At 50.8% G+C, this 21,544-nt stretch overlaps 1 protein-coding gene across 8 annotated transcripts in view; it reads right to left on the minus strand.

Annotated features, from left to right (window-relative positions):
- Nucleotides 1–21,544, minus strand: part of CLYBL (citramalyl-CoA lyase) — a 243,625-nt gene that overhangs the window by 217,921 nt on the left and 4,160 nt on the right. The window contains exon 1 of one of the 8 annotated variants that reach the window (XM_089303474.1): nt 2,146–2,180. The exons of 6 other annotated variants lie outside the window; for them this stretch is intronic. In XM_089303474.1, the coding sequence (XP_089159600.1) occupies nt 2,146–2,165 (20 nt within the window). In that variant the 5' untranslated portion in view covers nt 2,166–2,180. One more of the 8 variants, XM_089303475.1, reaches the window with a different exon arrangement.

A 21,544-nucleotide genomic window follows, 5' to 3' on the forward strand; every position in this document is an offset into this window, starting at 1 on the left:
GGCTGCCGAATAACCCCCACAACCCCCACCGTGTTCCTTGGAGAAAGCAAGGGTGAGCCACTGAGTCAGCTTTCTGGCCACAGGGCCCGTGGGAATTAAAGCTGAGCAAGCAACTGGTCCTTTACGTTTTTACATAAAGCCACAGACTGGATGGGAATCAGTCCGTCCCACACATTGAGAAATCACTACCAGAAAACAGGCCACTTCACATACAGATAAGCCAGGTATCGGGGTTGTAAACATGCTCACAGCACAAAGATTATTGACCTTGGAGAAGCGATCCTTTTCGCAACACAAAGAAAATCATCCCCTCCACGTCTTAGTAGTTCTACATATTCATGTGCAGTTCCAACAACAAACAGGCACTGGAGAACTGTTTCAAAAGAAACTCCTGGGGAGGAAGGGAGGATCATTATGTTCTTAGAATAATATCTACAAAACATGCTGGATCTATGAAAAAACTAAATTAAAAGTTAAATTAAGGGCATAGCGGGTAAAGCCAGTTGGAGTCCAGCTGCTCCACTTCCCATCCAGCTCCCTGCTATGGCCTGGGAAAGCAGTGGAAGATGGCCCAAGTTCTTGGGCCCCTGCACCCACATGGAAGACCCAGAAGAAGCTCCTGGCTCCTGGCTCCTGGCTCCTGGCTTCGGATCGGCACAGCTCCGGCTGTTGCAGCCCTTTGGGGAGTGAAACAGCAGACAGAAGACCCCTCTCCCTCTCCCTCTGCCCCTGCCTCTCTGTGGCTCTGCCTTTCAAATAAATAAATAAATCTTTAAAAATTTTTAATTAAAAAATAAAATAGGAAAAGAAACTCCCGTGGCCGGGATGCTGTGGTACATAGCAAGTTAAGCTGCCAACTGTGATGCCAGCATCCCATATGGGCAACAGTTCAAGTCCCGGCTGCTCCACTTCCAATCCAGCTCCCTGCTAATGCACCAGGGAAGGTAGTGCAAGACGGCCCAAGTCCTTGGGCCCCTGCGACCCACATGGGAGACCCAGAAGAATCTTCTGGCTCCAGCCTGGCCTAGCCCCAGCAGGGCCATAGCAGTCATTTGGGGAGTGAGCCAGGGGATGGGAGATCTCTCTCTAACTCTGCCTTCCAAATAAGTAAATAAAAACTTTAAGAAAGAAAAAGAAAACAATTGCTAGAAGCCTTCAGAACAAAACTGATGATGAGGAAACACAGGAAATTCACAATTTTCTGATTACCAGGAAATTAACGTGATTTGTGGCAGGCTGAACACATGAATATAGAACTAATACTATTTAGCAACCTTAATTCTCCTGGGAAATAAGACACCCTAAAACCATACATACAAACTAAAAATAATTTTTCAATTTTCAAAAGCCATTGACAAATAATAAATGTTTAGTGGAAGAAGGCTTTTTTTTTTTTTTGGTATCTTAAAAATAGAAAGGGCAAATTAACTTTTAAATGCCAACCATGAAAAGCAGTTTAAGATGGCAGACTTTGGGGCTAAAAACTTCAAGTAAAACTCCACAGAAACGGCTTCCATAAAAATGCCTGCAAAAAACAACAAGACTGAACGTAAAACTCGCACACAGAAGTTCTCCTTTTTAAGACCAAAGATCATTTGTCACAGGCTTAGAAGTGGTGAAAACTAAACCAGCTGCCAAAAATTATGGACTTTGTAGCACAAACGACTAAGGATGTGACACCCACTAACTGACCCGCAGAGAAAATGCAAGGTTAGTTTATTCTGCGCGCTTTTGCTTTTACTACTAAAATAATGGTCACCACCACATCCTACCCTTTCTTCATGCATTTCATCTTAATTTAAAGAAAAAGAGAGAGAGAGAGACACAAAAGGAGGAATACAGAGAAGAGGAGGAAGTGGCAAGAAACAAACAAGTCAGGATTTCTGGGGTCCAGGAGTACCCCATCCACCCCCCATGACAAAGCACATCACGCCAACGTCTTCCCTCTCAACGTACAGGAGGAATCAACAGGGGGACTACATTCACCTCATTCTCAACGTCCTTCCGTGCACAAGGCAGCTTCAGGGTCTTTTCAGACAGGATAGCGCCAAGGCTCAGGTCCGCGGGAGCTGCACCGCGCCGAGCCCGCAGGCGCAGCGCCAGCGGCCAGCTCACGAGGGCCGCGGACGCATCAGTCCCCTGTACCTGCAGCTCTGGAATGGCATCTGTCTTCAATTACGTCCACCTGGGACTGCGTCCCGATGCCCACCACACAGATTACGGACGTCGAAACCTCACTTTGCTGGCAATTGACATTTAAACTGTTTGAAGTTTCTCATTAAGGCCCCTTGCCAAATTAAGCACAGATGTAGGAGGCTCCGCGTGTAGCACTCAGCCAAGTGCAGTCACCTGAAAGCTGCAGGCGCTAGACCTACTTACACGCAGCGCCTGCACTGGAAGCCAGCGAGAGGCGACTCTCCCGCAGGCCGCAGATTTCCGTCGCCTTGTCCCTACCTCAAGGAGGGTTCCAGCACATTCAAATGCAATTCAAGTGAAAAGGAAACGTGGGGTGAGACCTCTCCACCTGGCGCCCTGAAGTCCTCATGGGCCCACCCAGCCTCTCACTCCATGATGCCCCACCTGCCAGGAACACCAGTCTCTCTAGGAACTTCCCTAGGAGCACGGCCAACCCCCTCTGAAAGCTGCCCCGGCTCTGTGTCCCCACAGCACTGGGCACCTGCTGGTCAACCTCCACCCGTACCCAACAGGAGCCGAGCTAGGAGGCTGGCTTTGTGAAAACTGACGCGGGTACGGCAGAATTACTCTTTGAAGGGTTTCTTCCGCCCTCCAGCACCTTGAACCGAACACGTGTTAGAACAGAGACCGCGTCTTGCCTGGCATGTACCAGATAAAGATCCCAAGAAACGTTCATCCCTCTTCCCTTCATATCAGAGCCTCCTCGTTTTCGGGAGAAATGTATGAGGAGACTTCAAATGCCTGCAACGGCTAAAGCTGGGCTAGGTGTGAAGCCGGGAGTCCAGCGACCAAGTACCTGAGCCCTCAGTGCTGCCTCCTGGGGTGCACAACAGGAACACAGCCAGGACTCGAACCCAACCCTAATACGAAATGAGGGCATCCCAAGCAATGCCTTAACTGCCAGGTCAAACACCCACTCCGGTAAGTTTATTTCGATTCAAAAGACTTGAAACCCAGGTAATTTTCTCATAATATGCATTTTCCATAAACTTCCTGAAGATCCCTTTATTTATGGATTTCAAAAATTTTTGGCACCGCCGGCGCCGCGGCTCACTAGGCTAATCCTCTGCCTAGCGGCGCCAGCACACCGGGTTCTAGTCCCGGTCGGGGCGCCGGATTCTGTCCCGGTTGCCCCTCTTCCAGGCCAGCTCTCTGCTGTGGCCAGGGAGTGCAGTGGAGGATGGCCCAAGTGCTTGGGCCCTGCACCCCATGGGAGACCAGGAAAAGCACCTGGCTCCTGGCTCCTGCCATCGGATCAGCGCAGTGCGCCGGCCGCAGCGCGCCAGCCGCGGCGGCCATTGGAGAGTGAACCAACGGCAAAAGGAAGACCTTTCTCTCTGTCTCTCTCTCTCACTGTCCACTCTGCCTGTCCAAAAAAAAAAAAAAAAAAAAAAAAAATTTTGGCACCAACATACATTCAATTCCCTTTTCCATGAGCTTTTTTCCCCCCCCTTTTTTTTTTTTTTTTAAGATTTCTTTATTTACTTCAAAGTCAGAGAGACAGATGCAGAGAGGTCTTCCATCCACTGATTCACTCCCCAAATGGCCACAAAGGCTGCAGCTGGGCCAATCCAAAGCCAGGAGCTTATTCTGGGTCTCCCACGTCGGGGAAGGGGCCCAAGTACTTGGGCCATCTTCCATTGCTTTCCAGGCCATTAGCAGAGAGCTGGATCAGAAGAGGAGCAGCCAGGACATGAACTGATGCCCATATGGGATGCTGGCGCTGCAGGCAGAGGCTCAGCCTACAATGCCATAGTGCTGGCTCATGAATTTTTTTTTTTTTTTTTTTTTTTGACACGCAGAGTAGACAGTGAGAGAGAGAGAGACAGAGAGAAAGGTCTTCCTTTCTCCGTTGATTCACCCCCCCAAAGGCTGCTGCAGCCAGCACACCGTGCTGATCTAAAGCCAGGAGCCAGGTGCTTCCTCCTGGTCTCCCATGCGGGTGCAGGGTCCAAGCACTTGGGCCAGCCTCCACTGCCCTCCCGGGCCACAGCAGAGAGCTGGCCTGGAAGAGGGGCAACCAGGACAGAATCCAGAGCCCTGACCAGGACTAGAACCGGTGTGCCGGCGCCGCAGGCAGAGGATTAGCCTATTGAGCTGTGGCACCGGCCCATCCATGAACTTTTTAAAGTACCCTCATATGAATGAGTGATCAAAAAAAGTGTGTCATAGGTACCATTTACTTTAAAAAAATTGACATGTTCTAGAATTTTCTATTACCAAAAAATTTTTCTATGAAGTAAATACTCTTGACCTGCATAATAAAATCAACAGTTTTGCAAGACCATGGTTCTGTCCCAAAAAAATAAAAAAAAAACAAGTTTAAAAATGTTTTAAACAAGAGGGAAAAACCACATCAAGCAGTAAACCATATGGTTGTGAAGATAAAAAAGATACGTTTCTTATCCCTCATTAACAATAATCCTGGAAATATTACCATTTGTGCTAATTCCCCCAAACAGTACGCTAATTAACGAGGCACACCTGTGTCAACAGCCCTGTTGCCATCGCGCTAAGCTGCGGTGCCGGCTCAGTGTTTGTGCAGCCTGAGAGCTGCTAATCCCTGCAGCTCCCGGCACCGGCTCCCACCCGGCACAGAGTGTGGAGCTACCCGCCAAGAAGGACAGACAGGAGACAACACGGCACCTTGCCCTCAAGGAGCTTACAGCCCCACGGGCACCCCAGGGACAGCACAGGTCCCACGCCCGGGGGCTCAGGCCAGGCTGGCCAGGGACGATGGCCTGGCTCAGGCTGGAGAGCAGCTCCTTCAGGACAGAGCTCAGCAAGGCCCCACAGGGCAGCGTGCACGCTGTGTGGGGGCTCATGCCTGCCCGTCGGGAAGGGTGGGCAAACCAAGGCAGCAGAGCAGCTTCCGGGACGACAGCAAACGGCAAACGATGCTGCGCTGCGCCCGAGGTGCAGAGGAGACGCGTGTTCCGCAGGTGAGGGTGCAACAGGGAAGGGAGTAGGGACGGCGCCACGGCTGGGGAGGAGCTTCAGGTCCCAGTGACTGGTGCTGGCCAGGCTCTGCGCCCCGGCCACGGCTGGGCCAGCTAATGCCATCGGCAGACGCTCAAGTCTCCCCTCACCCCCTGGACACAACCACACCACCCAACAGCACACACTGCTGTGTATCCTAGACCCCCCTTTATCCTTTGGAAACTCTCACAAGACAGAACACGGAGGCATCTGAAAACAGCCCTGGCCTGCGTTCAAAAAACTCAAGCCAAGACAGAACCTTCAGATTTGACATCTTAAATTAGCAGGAATGTTTGGACAAATCTATAGTCTAGGAAAACATACATACACCCACACTCGCACATCCAAAACTCGCCTCCCAGCTCTCATGTCAGACAGATAATTAGGGATGAATTCTGCTCCCCGTGACCACATGTCGAGGCATCTGTTCAAGGTTACTTCATCAGTGCCTACCTTGTATCAGGCGCTGCGCTGGGCACAGGCCCCAAGATGTAGACGCAGCCTCTCCAGTCTAGCAGGGGGCACCGGGGGAAACGCACCCATCCACATCCCACAGTAAAACTCGCACATGCAGGAAGGAGAATGGGGGCCCCATGGGAGGGGGACGGGCTGGCTGGGGGTTAATGCCCTGGCCTGAAGCACCGGCATCCGATATGGGCACCACTTCAAGACCCGGCTGCTCTACTTCCAATCCAGCTCTCTGCTATGGCCTGGGAAAGCAGTGGAAGATGACCCAAGTCCTTGGGCCCCTGCACCCGCATGGGAGACCAGGAAGAAGCTCCTGGCTCCTGGCTCCTGGCTTCAGATGGGCGCAGCTCCGGCCATTATGGCCAATTGGGGAGTGAACCAGTGGATGGAAGACCTCTCTCTCTCTCTGCCTCTCCTCTCTTTGTGTAACTCTGACTTTCAAATAAATAAATAAATCTTAAAAAAAAAAAAAAAGAGAGAGAGAGAGAACATGGGCTCCCAGCAGCCAGCAGAGAGGGTGGGAGGGACGCCCCAGTCTCTCCTCCTGGAAGACAAGTCCTTTCTTCTTTTTTTAATGATTATTTGTTTGAAAGGCAGAGTGACAGAGAAAGAGGAAGAGATCCTCCATCACTGGTTCATTCCTCAAATGTCTATAATGGCTGGGCCAGGCAGAAGCCAGGGACCTGGAACTCCATGGGTCTCCCACATGGGTGCAGGGGGCCAACTACTGGGACCATCTTCCACTGCTTTCCCAAGCGCATTAGCAGGGAGCTTGATTGGAAACTGAGCAGCCTGGATTCAAAACAGCACTCTGCTGTTGAGGCGGCAGTATTTTAACCAGATGCACCACAACACCAGCCCCAACATGGCCACAACGGCTGGAGCTGTGCCAATCCAAAGCCAGGAGCCAGGAGCTTCTTCCACGTCTCCCACATGGGTACAAGGGCTCAAGGACTTGGGCCATCTACTGCTGATTTCCCAGGCTATAGCAAGAGCTGGATCAGAAGAGCAGCAGCTAGGTCTTGAACCGGCGCCTATATAGGATGCCGGCACGGTGGGCTGTGGTTTTACCTGCGTACGCCACAGTATCAGCCTCCAACAAATTCTTCTGACTGGCAGCCCCCACCACAGTGGGGTCACTTGCAGGAGGAATCGGTCACAACTCCCAAGTGCTGTACACAGGACATTAGCACACGGCCCTCTTGCCGGCTCACAGCCCTCCCTAGGTGGTGAGCTGGCTATGGGAGCTAGAAGAGGCAGGTGCAGTGAGAGCACCATGGCCCAGGCCTCAGGCCTTTGTGGGCCAGGCTAACGGGCAGCAGGGGAGCAGGGAAGACAAAGTCAGCACAGGAGAAAAGCAAAAGGAGGTGGTAAGACCCAGGCATCCACTGTCGGAGGTGAAACCTTGGAATCAGACCAAACCTCGGGACACCTTCCTCTTCCTCCTCCAGCCTGCTTCTAGGTTCTGCATTCCCAATGCCCCCTGAATTACTTCAAACCCCTAGTCCCTCTGTACTGTGTGCATCGTCAGCCACTGGACCTGAAGGCTTCACCCTGCTGCTGCAGAGCCATGACGAAAACCTCGTCCGCCCGAGGAGCTCAAGGCGAAGCCAACACCACCTGGCCAAACCAGTCTCCCGCGGTGGCAGGGGGAGGTGACAGATGGGACCCATCAGCTGGGAGGAGGCAGAGCTTTCGTTATCTTCAATGTCTGGTCAAACGGAGCTCAAGTGGACCAAAATAACTCAAAGCTCAAAAGCTACATATTTTATATTTCTGAATTCTCCACAGTCCTTCGCTGTTAGGGCAGTAATTCCTTTCTAGGCTATGCAGGCATTCAGTTCATTTCCCTTGCTTTAATGGTGAGAAAACTAAGGTGCAGTCTAGAGAAAGGCCTGGAACAAGGTCAAGGGCAAACTGTAGGGTCAGCGCTGGACTTGAACCCTGGAGGTCTACCCAGCACCTTCCTGCTTAGAGCAGAGTTGTTCATTTGTTTTGAACTTTAAAAAATTTTTATTTATTTATTTGAAAGAATTGAGAGAGAGAGAGAGAGAGAGAGAGATCTTCAATTCGCTGGCTCACTCTCCAGGTAGCCACAAAGACTGGGGCTGGATCAGGCTGAAGCCAGGAGCTTCCTCTGGGTTTCCCACATGGATGCAGGGGCCTAAACACTTGCATCATCTTCCACTGCTTTTCCCAGGCCACCGGCAGGGAGCTGGGTGGGAAGTGGAGCAGCTGAATCTTGAACAGGCACCCATAAGCAAAGCCAGCTCCCAGCTATGCCACAATGCTACCCTGATTTCGAACTTTTTTTTTTTTAACAATGTGTAAGAAAATCCTTAAGAGTGGCTTGGCGTTTTGGCTCACTAGGCTAATCCTCCAACTGCGGCGCTGGCACACCAGGTTCTAGTCCCGGTCGGGGTGCAGGATTCTGTCCAGGTTGCCCCTCTTCCAGGCCAGCTCTCTGCTGTGGCCCGGGAGTGCAGTGGAGGATGGGCCAAGTACTTGGGCCCTGCACCCGCATGGGAGACCAGGAGAAGCACCTGGCTCCTGGCTTCCAATCAGCGTGGTGCGCCGGCCACAGAGCCGGAAAAGGAAGACCTTTCTCTCTCTCTCTCTGTCTACTCTGCCTATCCAAAAAAAAAAAAAAAAAAAAAAAAAAAAAATCTTAAGAGTAGCAATAAGGATGTGCTGTGGCTTGAATGCCTGGATAACAGCATCCAGGGGCAGGACCTTTACAGCGGCCAGGCCACAAGGGCCGCACTCACAGGTGAGGTGGGGGCCATCTGCCCTCCCAGCGCTGTGAGCAGCAAGCAGGCCCTCACCAGACGCAGCCCCTTGGTCTTGGACTTCGCCAGCTCTACGACAGTGAGAGCGAAGTCTACCCACTATCAGTTACGCACTCTCAGGTATTCTGTCACAGCAGCACAGAACAAACTGAGACATGCTCAGTCCATGCGTGACAATGCAACAGCGCTGAACCAATTCCATTTTTTAGGAGCTAGAATAACTTCCCACTTTCAGCTAAACTAGAAGTCTTTTCCTGAAGGTAGCGGTCACACCACCATGGGTGGGCTGTGACTCACTAGCGTAATTCAGAGATGTTTTCACTGTTGCAAAGAAATTCATTCCAGAGGGCTGGTGCTGTGGCACAGCGGGTAAAAAGCCTCTGCCTGCTAGGCCAGCATCCCATACGGGCATTGGTTCGAGTCTGGCTGCTCCATTTCTGATCAAGCCCCCTGTTGGTGCACCTGGGAAACCAGGGGAGGATGGCCCAAGTCCTTAGGCCCCTGCACCCATGTAGGGACCTGGAGGAAGCTTCAGCCTAGCCCAGCCCTGGCTGTTGCAGCCATTTGGGGGAGTGAACCAGCAGATGGAAGATTCCCTCTCTCTCTCGCTCGCTCTCTCTTCCTCTCCCCGCCCCCACAGTGTAACTCTGCCTTTCAAATAAAAAAAAAATCTGAAAGAGAGAGAGAGAGAAAGAGAGAAAGAAATTCATACCAGGCTCCAATGTAACATAGTTTCTGAACTCTCAAGTGCACAAGCAATCCAGATGTCCTGCGAATGGACCCAGTGTGGTTTGCACCCACAACGTAGAATTACCAACCTCTAAAAAAAGGGAAGAAAATTCTGATATTTGCCACAGCATGGATGAACCTGCAGGACTCGCCAGGTGAAAGACAGTCCCTGAAGGACACAGTCCGTGACCCCCCCCCTCCATGAAAACAGCACAAACTCAGAGACTGAAAGGATGCAGACGAAAGGCCCTGGGGTGGGGGTGGCAACTGAGGGACTGTTAATGAGTGTGGAAGTACAGAGGGGAGATGAGTGGAGTCCTGGCGACAGACGGGGGCGGTGGCCACACAGCACCATAAACAGACTTAAGGCCACGGCAATGTGCACTGAGAAATGGCCAAATGGCAATTTGGCTATGTGTGTATATATTCAAATATATATACTTGTATATTTAAAGATTTAATTGAAAGGCAGAGTTATGGGGAGAGAGGAGACAGAGATCTTCTATCCACTGATTCACTCCCCAAGAAGCTACCGAGCCAGTTCTCTGCTGTGGCCTGGGAAGGCATTGGAGGATGGCCCAAGTGCTTGGGTCCCTGCACCTGCGTGAGAGACCTGGAAGAAGCTCCTGGCTCCTGGCTTCGGATCAGCGCAGATCTGGCCATTGCAGCCATTTGAGGAGTCAATCGGTGGATGGACAACCAACCTCCCTCCCTCCCTCCCTCCCTCCCTCCCTCTCTCCCTCCCTCTCTCTCTGCCTCTGCATAACTCTTCCTTTCAAATAAATGAATGAATCTTAAAGGAAAAAAAAAAAAGAAGTGGAGCAGTAGTCAGGACTCGAACAGGTACCCATATGGGATGCCAGCATTGCAGGCAGTGGTTTTACCAGCTATGCCATTGTGCTGGCCCCTTCACATATATTTTTAATTTTTATTTATTTGAGAGACAGAGAGAGATCTTTTATGCACTGTTCACTTCCCAAATGCCCATAACAGCCAGAACAGGGCCAGGACTAAGCCAGGATCCTGGAACTCCATCCGGGTCTCCTACGTGAGTGGCAGGGACCCAAGTACTTGTGCTGCCTCCCACGGTGTGCGTGGTCTGGACTGGATCTGGACTGGCACCAGTGCTCCAAGGTTTGCATTAAAAGCTTCCGTCCCAAGCCTGCCCTGGTATCTTTTACCACCATGAAGAAAAATAAACAGCGACCACGCACTCATCACCAGAAACAGTATCCATTTGATCAAATACTTTGCTTCCTCCATCGGGTCTTTTCCCATTCAGCAAACATCCTGGGCACTGGCAGGCCTGTTTCAGGTCGGGTCTGCAACGCGATGGAAGGCGCAAAGCAAGTCCTGGCTGTAGCGGGCACCCGGGCAGGAAACCCAGGAGCCCCCAGTGCGCCCCTCCTAGGAGGGCGACCAGCAGAGCTCACCGCAGAGGGCCAACCCCGGGCCCAGCACAAGGCAGAGGCAGCCGCAGGGCTGCAGCAGGGAAGCGGAGAGCAGGAGGAAGGGGCGCGGGGCAGAGCACCTTCCTCGGGTTCTTACAAAGGCGCTTTCAAAGGGGCCATGCAGCAGGCAGCAGAGAAGTCTTTCCGCTACGATCCAGTGTCTTTCACTTCGCTTAAAAACGAACAAGAAAACGAATCCTCCCGGCCCCGCGCCGCAGCCTGCGGGGACAGACTTTGGCGTCTCCCGTTGCCAGAGCGCCCTCCAGTGCCTCACGCGAAAACTGCGCTTGGGCCGGCAGCTGCGCGTCCACTTTCCATCATTTCCTAAACTTCTGGCTTGGGCTGAAAGACAATGTGCAATTTCCGTCTCAGGAACACCACCTGAGATTACACAAGGCAGGGCAAGGGCCAGTGCCTTTCAGCAAGCCGGCAAACCGGGGTGCTATACAGTGTATGTGTGCAATCATGTTTTCAGTGGCCATATAAAATTTAAAAGGGTCCACAGTGAAGTCCTTACTAGGAAAAAAAACACAGAAACCGCTTTTTAAGCCATGTAGAACCATGGTTCAGCAGTGAACTGGCTTCCACTAAACCTCTCCCTCACTTGACTGCGGCCAGCAAGTAGGGCAGCAGGTGCTGGTTCTGAACGTTTCGGTAGTTGCTGGTTCTGAGTATCAGTGTTCAAAGCTTCCCTGCAAATATTCACATGGCACTATCGGCACTCTTCCTCCTCGGGGCACAGATAGCCCTGTATGAGAACAGAAACCTTGGGGCTGGTGCCATGGCTAGTAGGTTAAGCCTCTGCCTGTGCACCGGCATCCTGTACAGGTGCTGGTTCATGTCCCGACTGCTTCTCTTCCAGTCCAGCTCCTTGCTAATGGCCTGGGAAAGCAGTGGACGATGGCCCAAGCGCTTAGGCCCCTGTATCCATGTGGGAGACCCAGAAGATGCTCCCAGCTCCTAACCGGCCCAGCTCTGGCCGTTGCAGCCATTTGGGGAGAGAACAGGCGGATGGAGAACCTCTCTCTGCCTCTCAAATAAATAAATCTTTAAAAAAAAAAAAAAAGAAAAAGGAAGGAAGGGAAGAAGGGAGGGAAACAAAGAAAGAAACTGTACATTCTCAGGGAGACTCACTTCTCTTCCTTTGTTATTCCTGTCCCTTTCCAAAGCCCACCTAGAGAAAAACACTACCCAGGTCAGGTTCAGAGGACGACCAGCTTTTACATCCATTTACAGAGAGAGGGACGCCCAGGGTCGCTGCAGGGGAAGCAGTGCTGGTGGATGACGGCTTGGGCACAGGACACTGTCCTGCCTGGTGCTGCCACACTTGACTGCGCGCGGGCCTGCCAGTGCCCGGGAAATGGACGGATGAGCCTCCAGAAGGGACACAGTCCCCCAGGTCTGTACGTGCAAACCTGTCTGCGAGGCGGGTCAACGAGGGGCATCAGCAGGCTCCGCGTGTCCCTCCCGGGACCCAGGAAGCTCGCAAGCAGATCTGACTTCCCCTACACGCTAAGGACACCTCTGCAATCCCAGAAAGGGAAAGCTCAGAAATGGTCTAAAACGGGTACTAGGGTTACACACACACGTACAAGAGAAGGGTCTTCTAGAAGTTCACAGAAAGTTCAAAGACACTTCAAAAATTCCACATATTATGAAAAACTATGCAAGATCTTAAATTTTTTAAAAAAGTACTTATTTATTTGAAAGGCAGAGTTACAGACAAAGAGGGAAAGGCAGAGAGAGACAGAGAGATATCTTTCATTTGTTGGTTCACTCCCAAATGACTGCAATAACCAAGGCTGGACCAGGAGCCAGGAGCTTCCCCCTGGTCTCCCATGTGGGTGCAGGGGCCCAAGCGCTTGGGCCATCTTCTACTGCTTCCCCAGGCCATAGCAGAGAGCTGGATATGGGACAGCAGTGAGCATCAGCAATGTAAAGAAAGCAAGAATCAAATCAGCCAAATTGGAAAGGAGAGAGGGAGAGGGAGAGGGAAAGAGGAATGACTTTCAGTTATGGAGCACACTCACTGTCTGTATCATTCAAATGAGTAGTAAGTATTTAGCTGATTTTCTATTTAGCTGTAAAAAAAAAAAGCAAGAAAGGAAATTGATTTCTCACTGGTTTGACAGCAACTGGGGGGCAGTGCTGTGGCACAGCGGGTTAAGCAGCTGCCTGCAACACCTTCATCCCACAGGGTGCCAGTTCCTAGCTGCCCGCTTCCAACCCAGCTCCCTGCTCAAGCACCTGGGACATCAGTGGAAGGTGGCCCAAGTACTTGGGCCCCTGCACCCACACGGGAGACCAGGATAGAGTTCCTGGCTTTTGGCTTCAGCCTGGCCCAGCCCTGGCTGTTTAGGCAGTGAACCAGCAGATGGAAGATTTTTTTCTCTCTGCCTTTCTCTTTTTCTGTGTCACTCTGCCTTTCTTTTTCTTTTCTTTTCTTTTTTTTTTTTTAAAGAGTTATTTGTTTACTTGAAAGTCAGAGTTACACAGAGAGAGGAGAGGCAGAGAAAGAGAGAGAGGTCTTCCATCCGATGGTTCACTCCTCAATTGGCTGTAACGGCCGGAACTGTGCCGATCCGAAGCCAGGAGCCAGGAGCTTCTTCCAGGTTTCCAACGCGGGTGCAGGGGCCCAAGGACTTGGGCCATCTTCTACTGCTTTCCCAGGCCATACAGAGAGCTGGATCGGAAGAGGAGCAGCCGGGACTCGAACCGGAGTCCATATGGGATGCCAGTGCTTCAGGCCAGGGTGTTAACCCTGTGAGCCACAGCTCCGGCCCCCATCACTCTGCCTTTTAAATAAAATTAATTAATTAATTAATTTAAAAAAAAAAAAAGAGCAACCGACAAGGCCCACAATGGAAGACAAGAGAGGAAGTGGGCATCAAGCTTGCTTGTATAGATCAAGCCCACTCTGGTGACAACAAACTCACTCCTGCAATACCAAGATGGTCCTGGGACCTAAGCACTCCTCAAAGTCCCGCCTCACTGGGGATGAAGTCTCTGACAACTGGACTTTGGGAGACACATTCATACCCTAACAATGAGCTATAAAATATTCAAGCAACGATGTGCACTATGTTAAACCTGTTTGATTATAATGGATTTAAATTCATACCTAAAAGGCCTATTTGAAAACAAAAATACTAGTTCCTCAGTGCTCTGTTTATTGCCTATAACACTCTAAATGTAACCCATAGAGATCTTGAGCAATGAGTACGAACAGAACATAGCCGCAACCATATTCAGGGCAGGAAAGCATCACTTTTATTTTTAAATTTTATTCTGTTTTCTAGGTTTATTTACTTACTTGAAAGGCAGAGTTACAGGAAGAGAGAAGGAGCGCGAAAAACAGAGAGAGATTTTTCTATCACTGGTTCACTCCCCAAATGGCCACCATAGCCAGGGCTGGGCCAGGCCAAAGCCAGGAGCTCCCTGGTCTCCCACGTGGGTGCAGGGGCCCAGGCACTGGGACCATCTTCCACTGCCTTCCCAGGTGCATTAGCAGGGAGCCGGACTGGAAGTGCAGCAGCCAGGAACTGAACTTGTGCTAGAATGAGATGCCTGCATCATGGGTAGAGGCTTAACCCACAGAGCCACAATGCCGGCCCCACATACTGTTTTTTAAATTAACAACTCTTGGCCGGCGCCGCGGCTTACTAGGCTAATCTTCCGCCTTGCGGCGCCAGCACACCAGGTTCTAGTCCCGGTCAGGGCACCGGATTCTGTCCCGGTTGCCTCTCTTCCAGGCCAGCTCTCTGCTGTGGCCAGGGAGTGCAGTGGAGGATGGCCCAAGTCCTTGGGCCCTGCACCCCATGGGAGACCAGGAGAAGTACCTGGCTCCTGCCATCGGATCAGCACGGTACACCAGCCGCAGCGCGCTGGCCGCGGCGGCCATTGAGGGTGAACCAACGGCAAAGGAAGACCTTTCTCTCTGTCTCTCTCTCTCTCACTGTCCACTCTGACTGTCAAAAAAAAATAATAATAATAAATTAATTAACAATTCTTCTAGTCTTAAAAAAAAAAAAAACTGTCGGGGTGGTGTATTCACAGTTTAGACACAGGGTGGACCACCCACATCCTGTAACAGTGTGGCTGGGTTTGCTCCCTGCTTCTGGCTCCTGACTCCAGCCTTCTGCCAATGCAGACCCTGGGAGGTAGCAGCGATGGCTCCACTAACTGCATCCCTGCCACCCACAAGGGAGACCTGCACTGGGTTCCCACTGCGTGGATCTGCCCTTGCCAGCCCCACCTGTCATGAGCATTTGGAGAGGGAACCAGTGGACAGGAGCTCTCTCTCTGCTGGTCTCTCAAATTAAAAAAAAAAAAAAAAAAAAGACGAATCAAGCCTACCAACAGCCCATCCCCAAGGAGCCCGGCTTGCAGCTCCTCACTTTCCTAGAAACCTACATTCCTAAAATGTCAGCCACAGGCTACTCTGGCCTCCCGCAGGGAGTCCCACACCAAACAGCGACTCCCACAGGGCTGCCAGCACAACATTCATTTCAGGAAACCGCGACCAGAGGCTGTTTTCAGAAACCGCAGCAGTTGGAACCCGGCTGCCGCAAAGCCAGCCTCCAGGAAAGCATCCGTGCAGAGTGGGGCCAGCCTCCACGCGACGGCCCTGCCTAGGCACCCCCCTCCCTGGAACGTCTGAGAACAGACCACCCACAGAGTCCTGTTACCGGGAACACACCACCATGGAGTGTGCCAAAAGAGTGAGGTGCTCACGTCACTCGGGAGAGTCCTCCCGATGACAGTCCCGGCAGTGGGCACAGGTACCGGGAGCGGAGTTGGGGCACACAGCAGGTATGATGGAACTTTTTTAAAATTTTTTAATTTTTTATTTTTTTGACAGGGAGAGTGGACAGTGAGAGAGATAAACAGAGAGAAAGGTCTTCCTTCCATTGGTTCACCCCGCAAATGGCTGCTACGGCTGGTGCACTGCGCTGATCCGAAGCCAGGAGCCAGGCGCTTCCTCCTGGTCTCCCATGCGGATGCAGGGCCCAAGTACTTGGGCCATCCTCCACTGCACTCCCGGGCCACAGCAGAGAGCTGGCCTGGAAGAGGGGCAACCGGGACAGAATCCGGCGCCCCGACCGGGACTAGAACCTGGGGTGCCGGCGGTGCAGGCGGAGGATTAGCCTAGTGAGCCGTGGCGCCGGCCATGCTGGAACTTTTTGTATTGTCCCTCTGCGGCCACAGGAGGCAGGGATGGGGTCAAGTGTCAGGAGTTCACCTCCAGGCCTCTGGTTCTCTGCCTGGCTCCTCGGTGTCTCCTGCGGAAGCTGTCAGCTCATCGGCCATGTACCTTTGGTCTGCTCACACACTGCTGCCTCCAGCCCTCAGACAGGAGGAGCACCGCCCTCCAGAGCTGCACTGGGACCACTGTCTCTGGGACACTCCTCAGCAGGGGTGGCAGAGCCCCCTTTCTGGGAATGTGCCCCTCCAGCCACACCTGCTCCCTGAAGAGACCGTGGACACCTCTGTGTCTTCCTGTTCTGGCCAGCTGCCACGCTCCAGCGTTCTTGTTCCCGAGGGTGGCTGTTGCTCTGGGAAACCGTGTGCCCTGTCCCCAGGTGACTGTCTACAGTCACCGCAGCCTGGTGCTGCTGGCTCCCCGCCAAGTCCCCTTCCTCTTTCTCTTCAGCAGAGATCCTTCTTCCTCTGTGAAAGTGTTCTGAAGGGGGCCAGTGCCATGGCTCACTTGGTTAATCCTCCACCTGCGGTGCCGGCATCCCTATGGGTACCGGGTTCTAGTCCCGGCTGCTCCTCTTCCAGGCCAGCTCTCTGCTGTGGCCAGGGAGTGCAGTGGAGGATGGCCCAAGTGCTTGGGCCCTGCACCCCATGGGAGACCAGGAGGAGGCACCTGGCTCCTGGGTTTGGATTGGCACAGCACCAGCCATAGCTGCCATTTGGGGGGTGAACTAACAGAAGGAAGACCTTTCTCTCTGTCTCTCTCTCTCTCGCTAACTCTGCCTGTCAAATAAAAAAAAAGTATACTGAATAATCTCTCTCCAATCTAGAAGGGACAGCAACCCATAGGCTCTGGCTCCAATTCTTCCTTTTTTTTTTTAAATTTATTTATTGGAAAGGCAGAGTGACAGAAAGAGAAGAAGGAAGGAAAGAGAGACAGGTCTTTCATCTGCTGGTTTTCTCCCAAAATGGCCCCAACAGTCAGGTATGGACATAAAATGCAAATATCCTCAACAAAATACTAGCTAATGAAATCCAACAGCACATCAGAAAGATCATTCACCTGAACCAAGTGGGATTTGTCCCTGGTATGCAGGGATGGTTCAACATTTGCAAATCAATCAATGTGATACACCACATTAACAAACTGAAGAAAAAAACCACAGGGTTATCTCAATAGATGCAGAGACAGCATTTGATAAAATACAACACCCTTTCATGATGATAACCTTAGGCAAACTGGGTATAGAAGGAACATTCCTTAAAGAATCAAAGCAATTTATGACAAACCATAGCCAGCATCCTATGGAATGGGAAAAAGCTGATAGAATTTCCACTAAGGTCTGGAACCAGACAAGGATGCCCACTCTCACCATTGCTATTCAATACAGTTCTGGAAGTTTTAGCCAGAGCCAGTAGGAAAGAAAAAGAAATCAAAGGGCTACAAATTGGAAAGGAGGAAGTCAAACTATCCCTATTTGCAGATGACATGATTCTACAGAAAGGGGAACAAAAAGTTCCACTAAGAGACTGCTGGAACTCAGATTTTCTGAGTTCAGTAAAGTAGCAGGATATAAAATTAGCACACAAAAATCAATAGCCATTGTATGCACAGACAATGCCATGGCTAAGAAAGAACTGCTATGATCAATCCCATTCACAAAAAGCTACAGAAAAAGTTAAATATCTTGGAATATATTTAACCAAGGACATGAAAGATCACTACGATGAAAATTACAAAACATTAAAGAAAGAAATAGAAGACACAAAAAATGGAAAAATCTCCCATGTTTGTGGATTGGAAGAATTAATACCATCAAAATGTCAATACTAGTAAAAGCAAGTTATACATTCAATGTGATCCCAATCAAAACACCAACAACATTAACTCAGATCTAGAAAAAGCAATGCTAAAATTCAGATTGAAACACAAGAGACCCTGAATATCGAAAGCAGTATTATACAACAAAAACAAAGCTGAGGCATCACAATACCAGATTTCAAGACATACTACAGGGAACTTATAATCAAAACAACCTGGCACTGGCACAAAAATTGACAAGTAGAACAACGGAACAGAATAGAGACTAACCTCTGACAAAGGAGCTAAAACCGTTCCCTGGAGAAAAGACAGTCTCCTTAACAAATGGTCCTAGGCAAACTGGATCTTTGCAAGTAGAAGTATGAAACAAGCCCCCTGCATTACACCTTATTTAAAAATCAACTCAAAATGGAACAAGGATCTGAATCTATGACCTGATACTATCAAATTACTAGGGACAACACTAGGGAAACTCTGTAAGACATTGGCATAGGCAAAGACTTCTTGGAAAAGACCCCAGAAGCACAGGCAATCAAAGCCAACATAGACAAATGTGATTACACCAAGCTGAGAAGCTTCTGCACTGCAAAAGAAAAATAGCAAAGTGAAGAAAAAACCGACAGAATGGGAGAAAATATTTGCAAACTATGCAACCAATAAAGGATTAATATCCAGAATCTATATAGAGCTCCATAAACTCAACAACAACAAAACAAACAATCCAGTTAAGAAACGGGTAAAGGAGCCAGCACCGCAGCTCACTAGGCTAATCCTCCACCTAGCGGCGCCAGCACACCAGGTTCTAGTCCCGGTCAGGGCGCCTGATTCTGTCCCGGTTGCCCCTCTTCCAGGCCAGCTCTCTGCTGTGGCCTGGGAGTGCAGTGGAGGATGGCCCAAGTGTTTGGGCCATGCACCCCATGGGAGACCAGGAGAAACACCTGGCTCCTGCCATTGGATCAGTGTGGTGCGCCGGCCGCGGCGGCCATTGGAGGGTGAACCAACGGCAAAGGAAGACCTTTCTCTCTGTCTCTCTCTCTCTCTCTCTCACTATCCACTCTGCCTGTGGGGGAAAAAAAAAAAGAAAAGAAAAAAGAAAAGAAATTATTGTGAATATACACCATGGAATACTACTCAGCCATAAAAAAGAATGAAATCCTGTCTTTCGCAACAAAATAGATCCAACTGGAAACCGTTATACTTAGTGAAATAAGCCAGTCCCCAAAAGACAAATACTATATGTTTTCCCTTATCAGTAACTAATAGAGTACCAAAAATGTAAAGTATAAGAGTGAAATTGACATTTTGAGATTTGACAATTGTTTATAGCCCTGGTCTCTTCTGTTGAAGAACAGTGTTTTTTTCTTACCATTTGTTGACCTCTTTACTTAGTGTAGGGTTAATCTTATGAGTATAAATAAACTGAAAATAGATCATTGTAAAAATTAAGAGTGGGAATAGGAGAGGAAGGAGGAGGGGGAAGGGTGGGATCGTGGCCAGGAGGGAGGGCAGGCTGGCAAGCAACACTATGTCCTATGCCTGGACCACCACAAGCAGCCTTCTGCCCCACAACACATTGTTTTTGTTCACAGCGAACCCTTGCAGCCTCTCACCAGGCATTTGGACAACTGTAGTCAACTCCTAGTGATGCCAGACAATTTTTAATGTTATCTGACACTTGAGGTAGTTAAGGCATCTGCACCCCACATGGGAGGGCCTGGGTTCAAGGTCCCCTCTAGCTTCCAGCTACTGTGCAGTAGGGGGACAGCAGACAATGGCTCAAGTTGTTGGATGTCTGCTACCCACTTGGGAGACCTGAACTGAGTTCCCAGCTCCTGACTTCTTAGCACAGCCCCATCTGTTGTGGGGATGTGGAGAGAAGGAGAACGAACCAGCAGATGGGAGCTCTCTGTGCATCTCTGTGTGTGTCTCTCTGTCCCTCAAGTAAACACTTCATATAGTGTACACTACTCCACCTTAGCTCTTCTCAGAACCATGCTTTCTTGATCTCTCATCCCTTTCCACCCAGCTCCTGCTTCTCCCCATTCCCTCACACTGCCTCTGACCCTCTCTGCCTTTCTCTGTCCCCTCTTCTCCTACTGCCATCCTCCCCTTGGCTCCCAGCCCTCCCCTCTTCCCGTAACTGCCCCAGATGAGTCCGAGGGAGAGCAGTGGCTGTCACAGGAACCTCCAGAGGCCTCAGAGATAAGGGGAACCCAACAAAAGGGCCCCCAGTGCCCCAACAGGTAACCCCTCGAAGGTGCCCTCGGGCCACACTGCCCACTGCCCACGGCCCTGCTGGCTCTGCTCGCTTCCTGTCCCTTGGTGCTGGCCCATGCTCTTGGGTTCTCCACTCGTGTGCGTTTCTGTCTTCACCAGGTTCTTCTCTACTCAGCACTGCAGAATAAGAGTTGTCCCAGCACACTGCCCCAGTGCCACCCTGAGCACACAGTCCCGAGGCTGTTCCTTTCAGAGCGGCATCACTGACCAAGAAACGAGGTGACAGGTACCAGAAATTCAAGAGAAAATCATCGTAAGGTTCGGACGTTCGGTGTAGTAGTTAAGAAGCCACTTGGGATGCCCACATCCTGTATCAGAGTGCCTGGATTCAAGTCCCAGCCCCACTTCTGAGTCCAGCTTCCTGCTATTGTGCACACTGGGAGGCAGCCGTGAAGGCTCAAGTAGCTGGGTCCCTGCCGCCAAAGAGGACACCTGGACTGAGTTCCTGGATGCAGAACCTGCACAGTGCAAACATCATTGTCCCTGAGGTCACTGGTCCCAAGAATCACATGCAGTCATTTGACAACACAGGTACCTGTGACGGAAGATAACATTTGGGGCAAACAACAGGCTAATCAAAAACCTTAGAAGGAAAAGCTGGAGAATGAGATGTCGGGGGGCTCTGAAAAGTTGTCACCAGGATGCAGGGGTGGTCATCTTGTGCAGTGGTTCAGACCCTGCTTGGCAGGGTAGGCATCTGTTTGGATGCCCACACCCACATCAGAGTGCCTGGGACAGAGTCCCACCTCGGCTTCTGACCCAGCTTCTTCCTCTCAGTGGCTCCAAGATAATGGCCCGAGTACTCGGGTTCCTGCTGCCCATGTGGGACACCCAGCCAGAGTTCCCAGTTTTGGTCTGGTCCAGCTCCAGCTGTGGCAGGTATTTGTGCAGTAGAACCAGCAGAAGGAAGATCTCTCTGTCTCTCTGCTTTCAAATAAATCAAAATAAATTTTTGGAAAAAAAAATTTTAAAGCTCTGACCAACTCCTGGGAATCTACAAGGTCATGTACACGTGTGGGGCGAAGTGCATGCCCAAGGTTGCACACATGTTCAGGAAAGACCTAGAAGACCATAAGCTCTCGTGACTAGCTAGACTTCTGTGTAAGCAGAAAGTGAAGGCAAAAGTGGAGCGAGGGAGGTAAAGCCAAGGTAGAATGTGCAAAACACGCCAGGCGTGCAGGGCTGCTCAGCAGATGAGCTCTCTCGGTCCCAGGCATTGGAGGAAATCTCTATCTAATCACCAGCTGACACCAGAGACCTCAGTGGACACACAGGACAAAGAATACAATGTGATATTTGCTCTTTACCCCACCCACCACGGGTGATCAACTTAACCCTCTTCTCCCCTGGCGGGAGGTCTCTGGGTGGGGCTGAAAGTCCCTCCTTGTTCTTCCTGGTGACCACCAGCCACCTCGCTGGCAGCTGGCACGAAAAACCGCGAGCACTCTGGGCTTCAGGAGCTCACGTGTGAGGGCAGGGGCAGAGATCAAGGACTTGTTTCTTTGTGTATCAGAGCAGCACACAACTCAGTCAAGAAACAGGCAGAAAACCTGACAGTTCACCAAAGATACACAGGTGGCAAATAAGCACATGAAGACACCTAACATCATTGTCCTAAGGAAACCCCAAGTTAA

Source organism: Oryctolagus cuniculus, chromosome 9 (genome assembly GCF_051225735.1).
Source record: "Oryctolagus cuniculus isolate XC-2025 breed Fujian yellow rabbit chromosome 9, ASM5122573v1, whole genome shotgun sequence".
In the NCBI taxonomy this organism is placed as follows: domain Eukaryota; kingdom Metazoa; phylum Chordata; class Mammalia; order Lagomorpha; family Leporidae; genus Oryctolagus; species Oryctolagus cuniculus.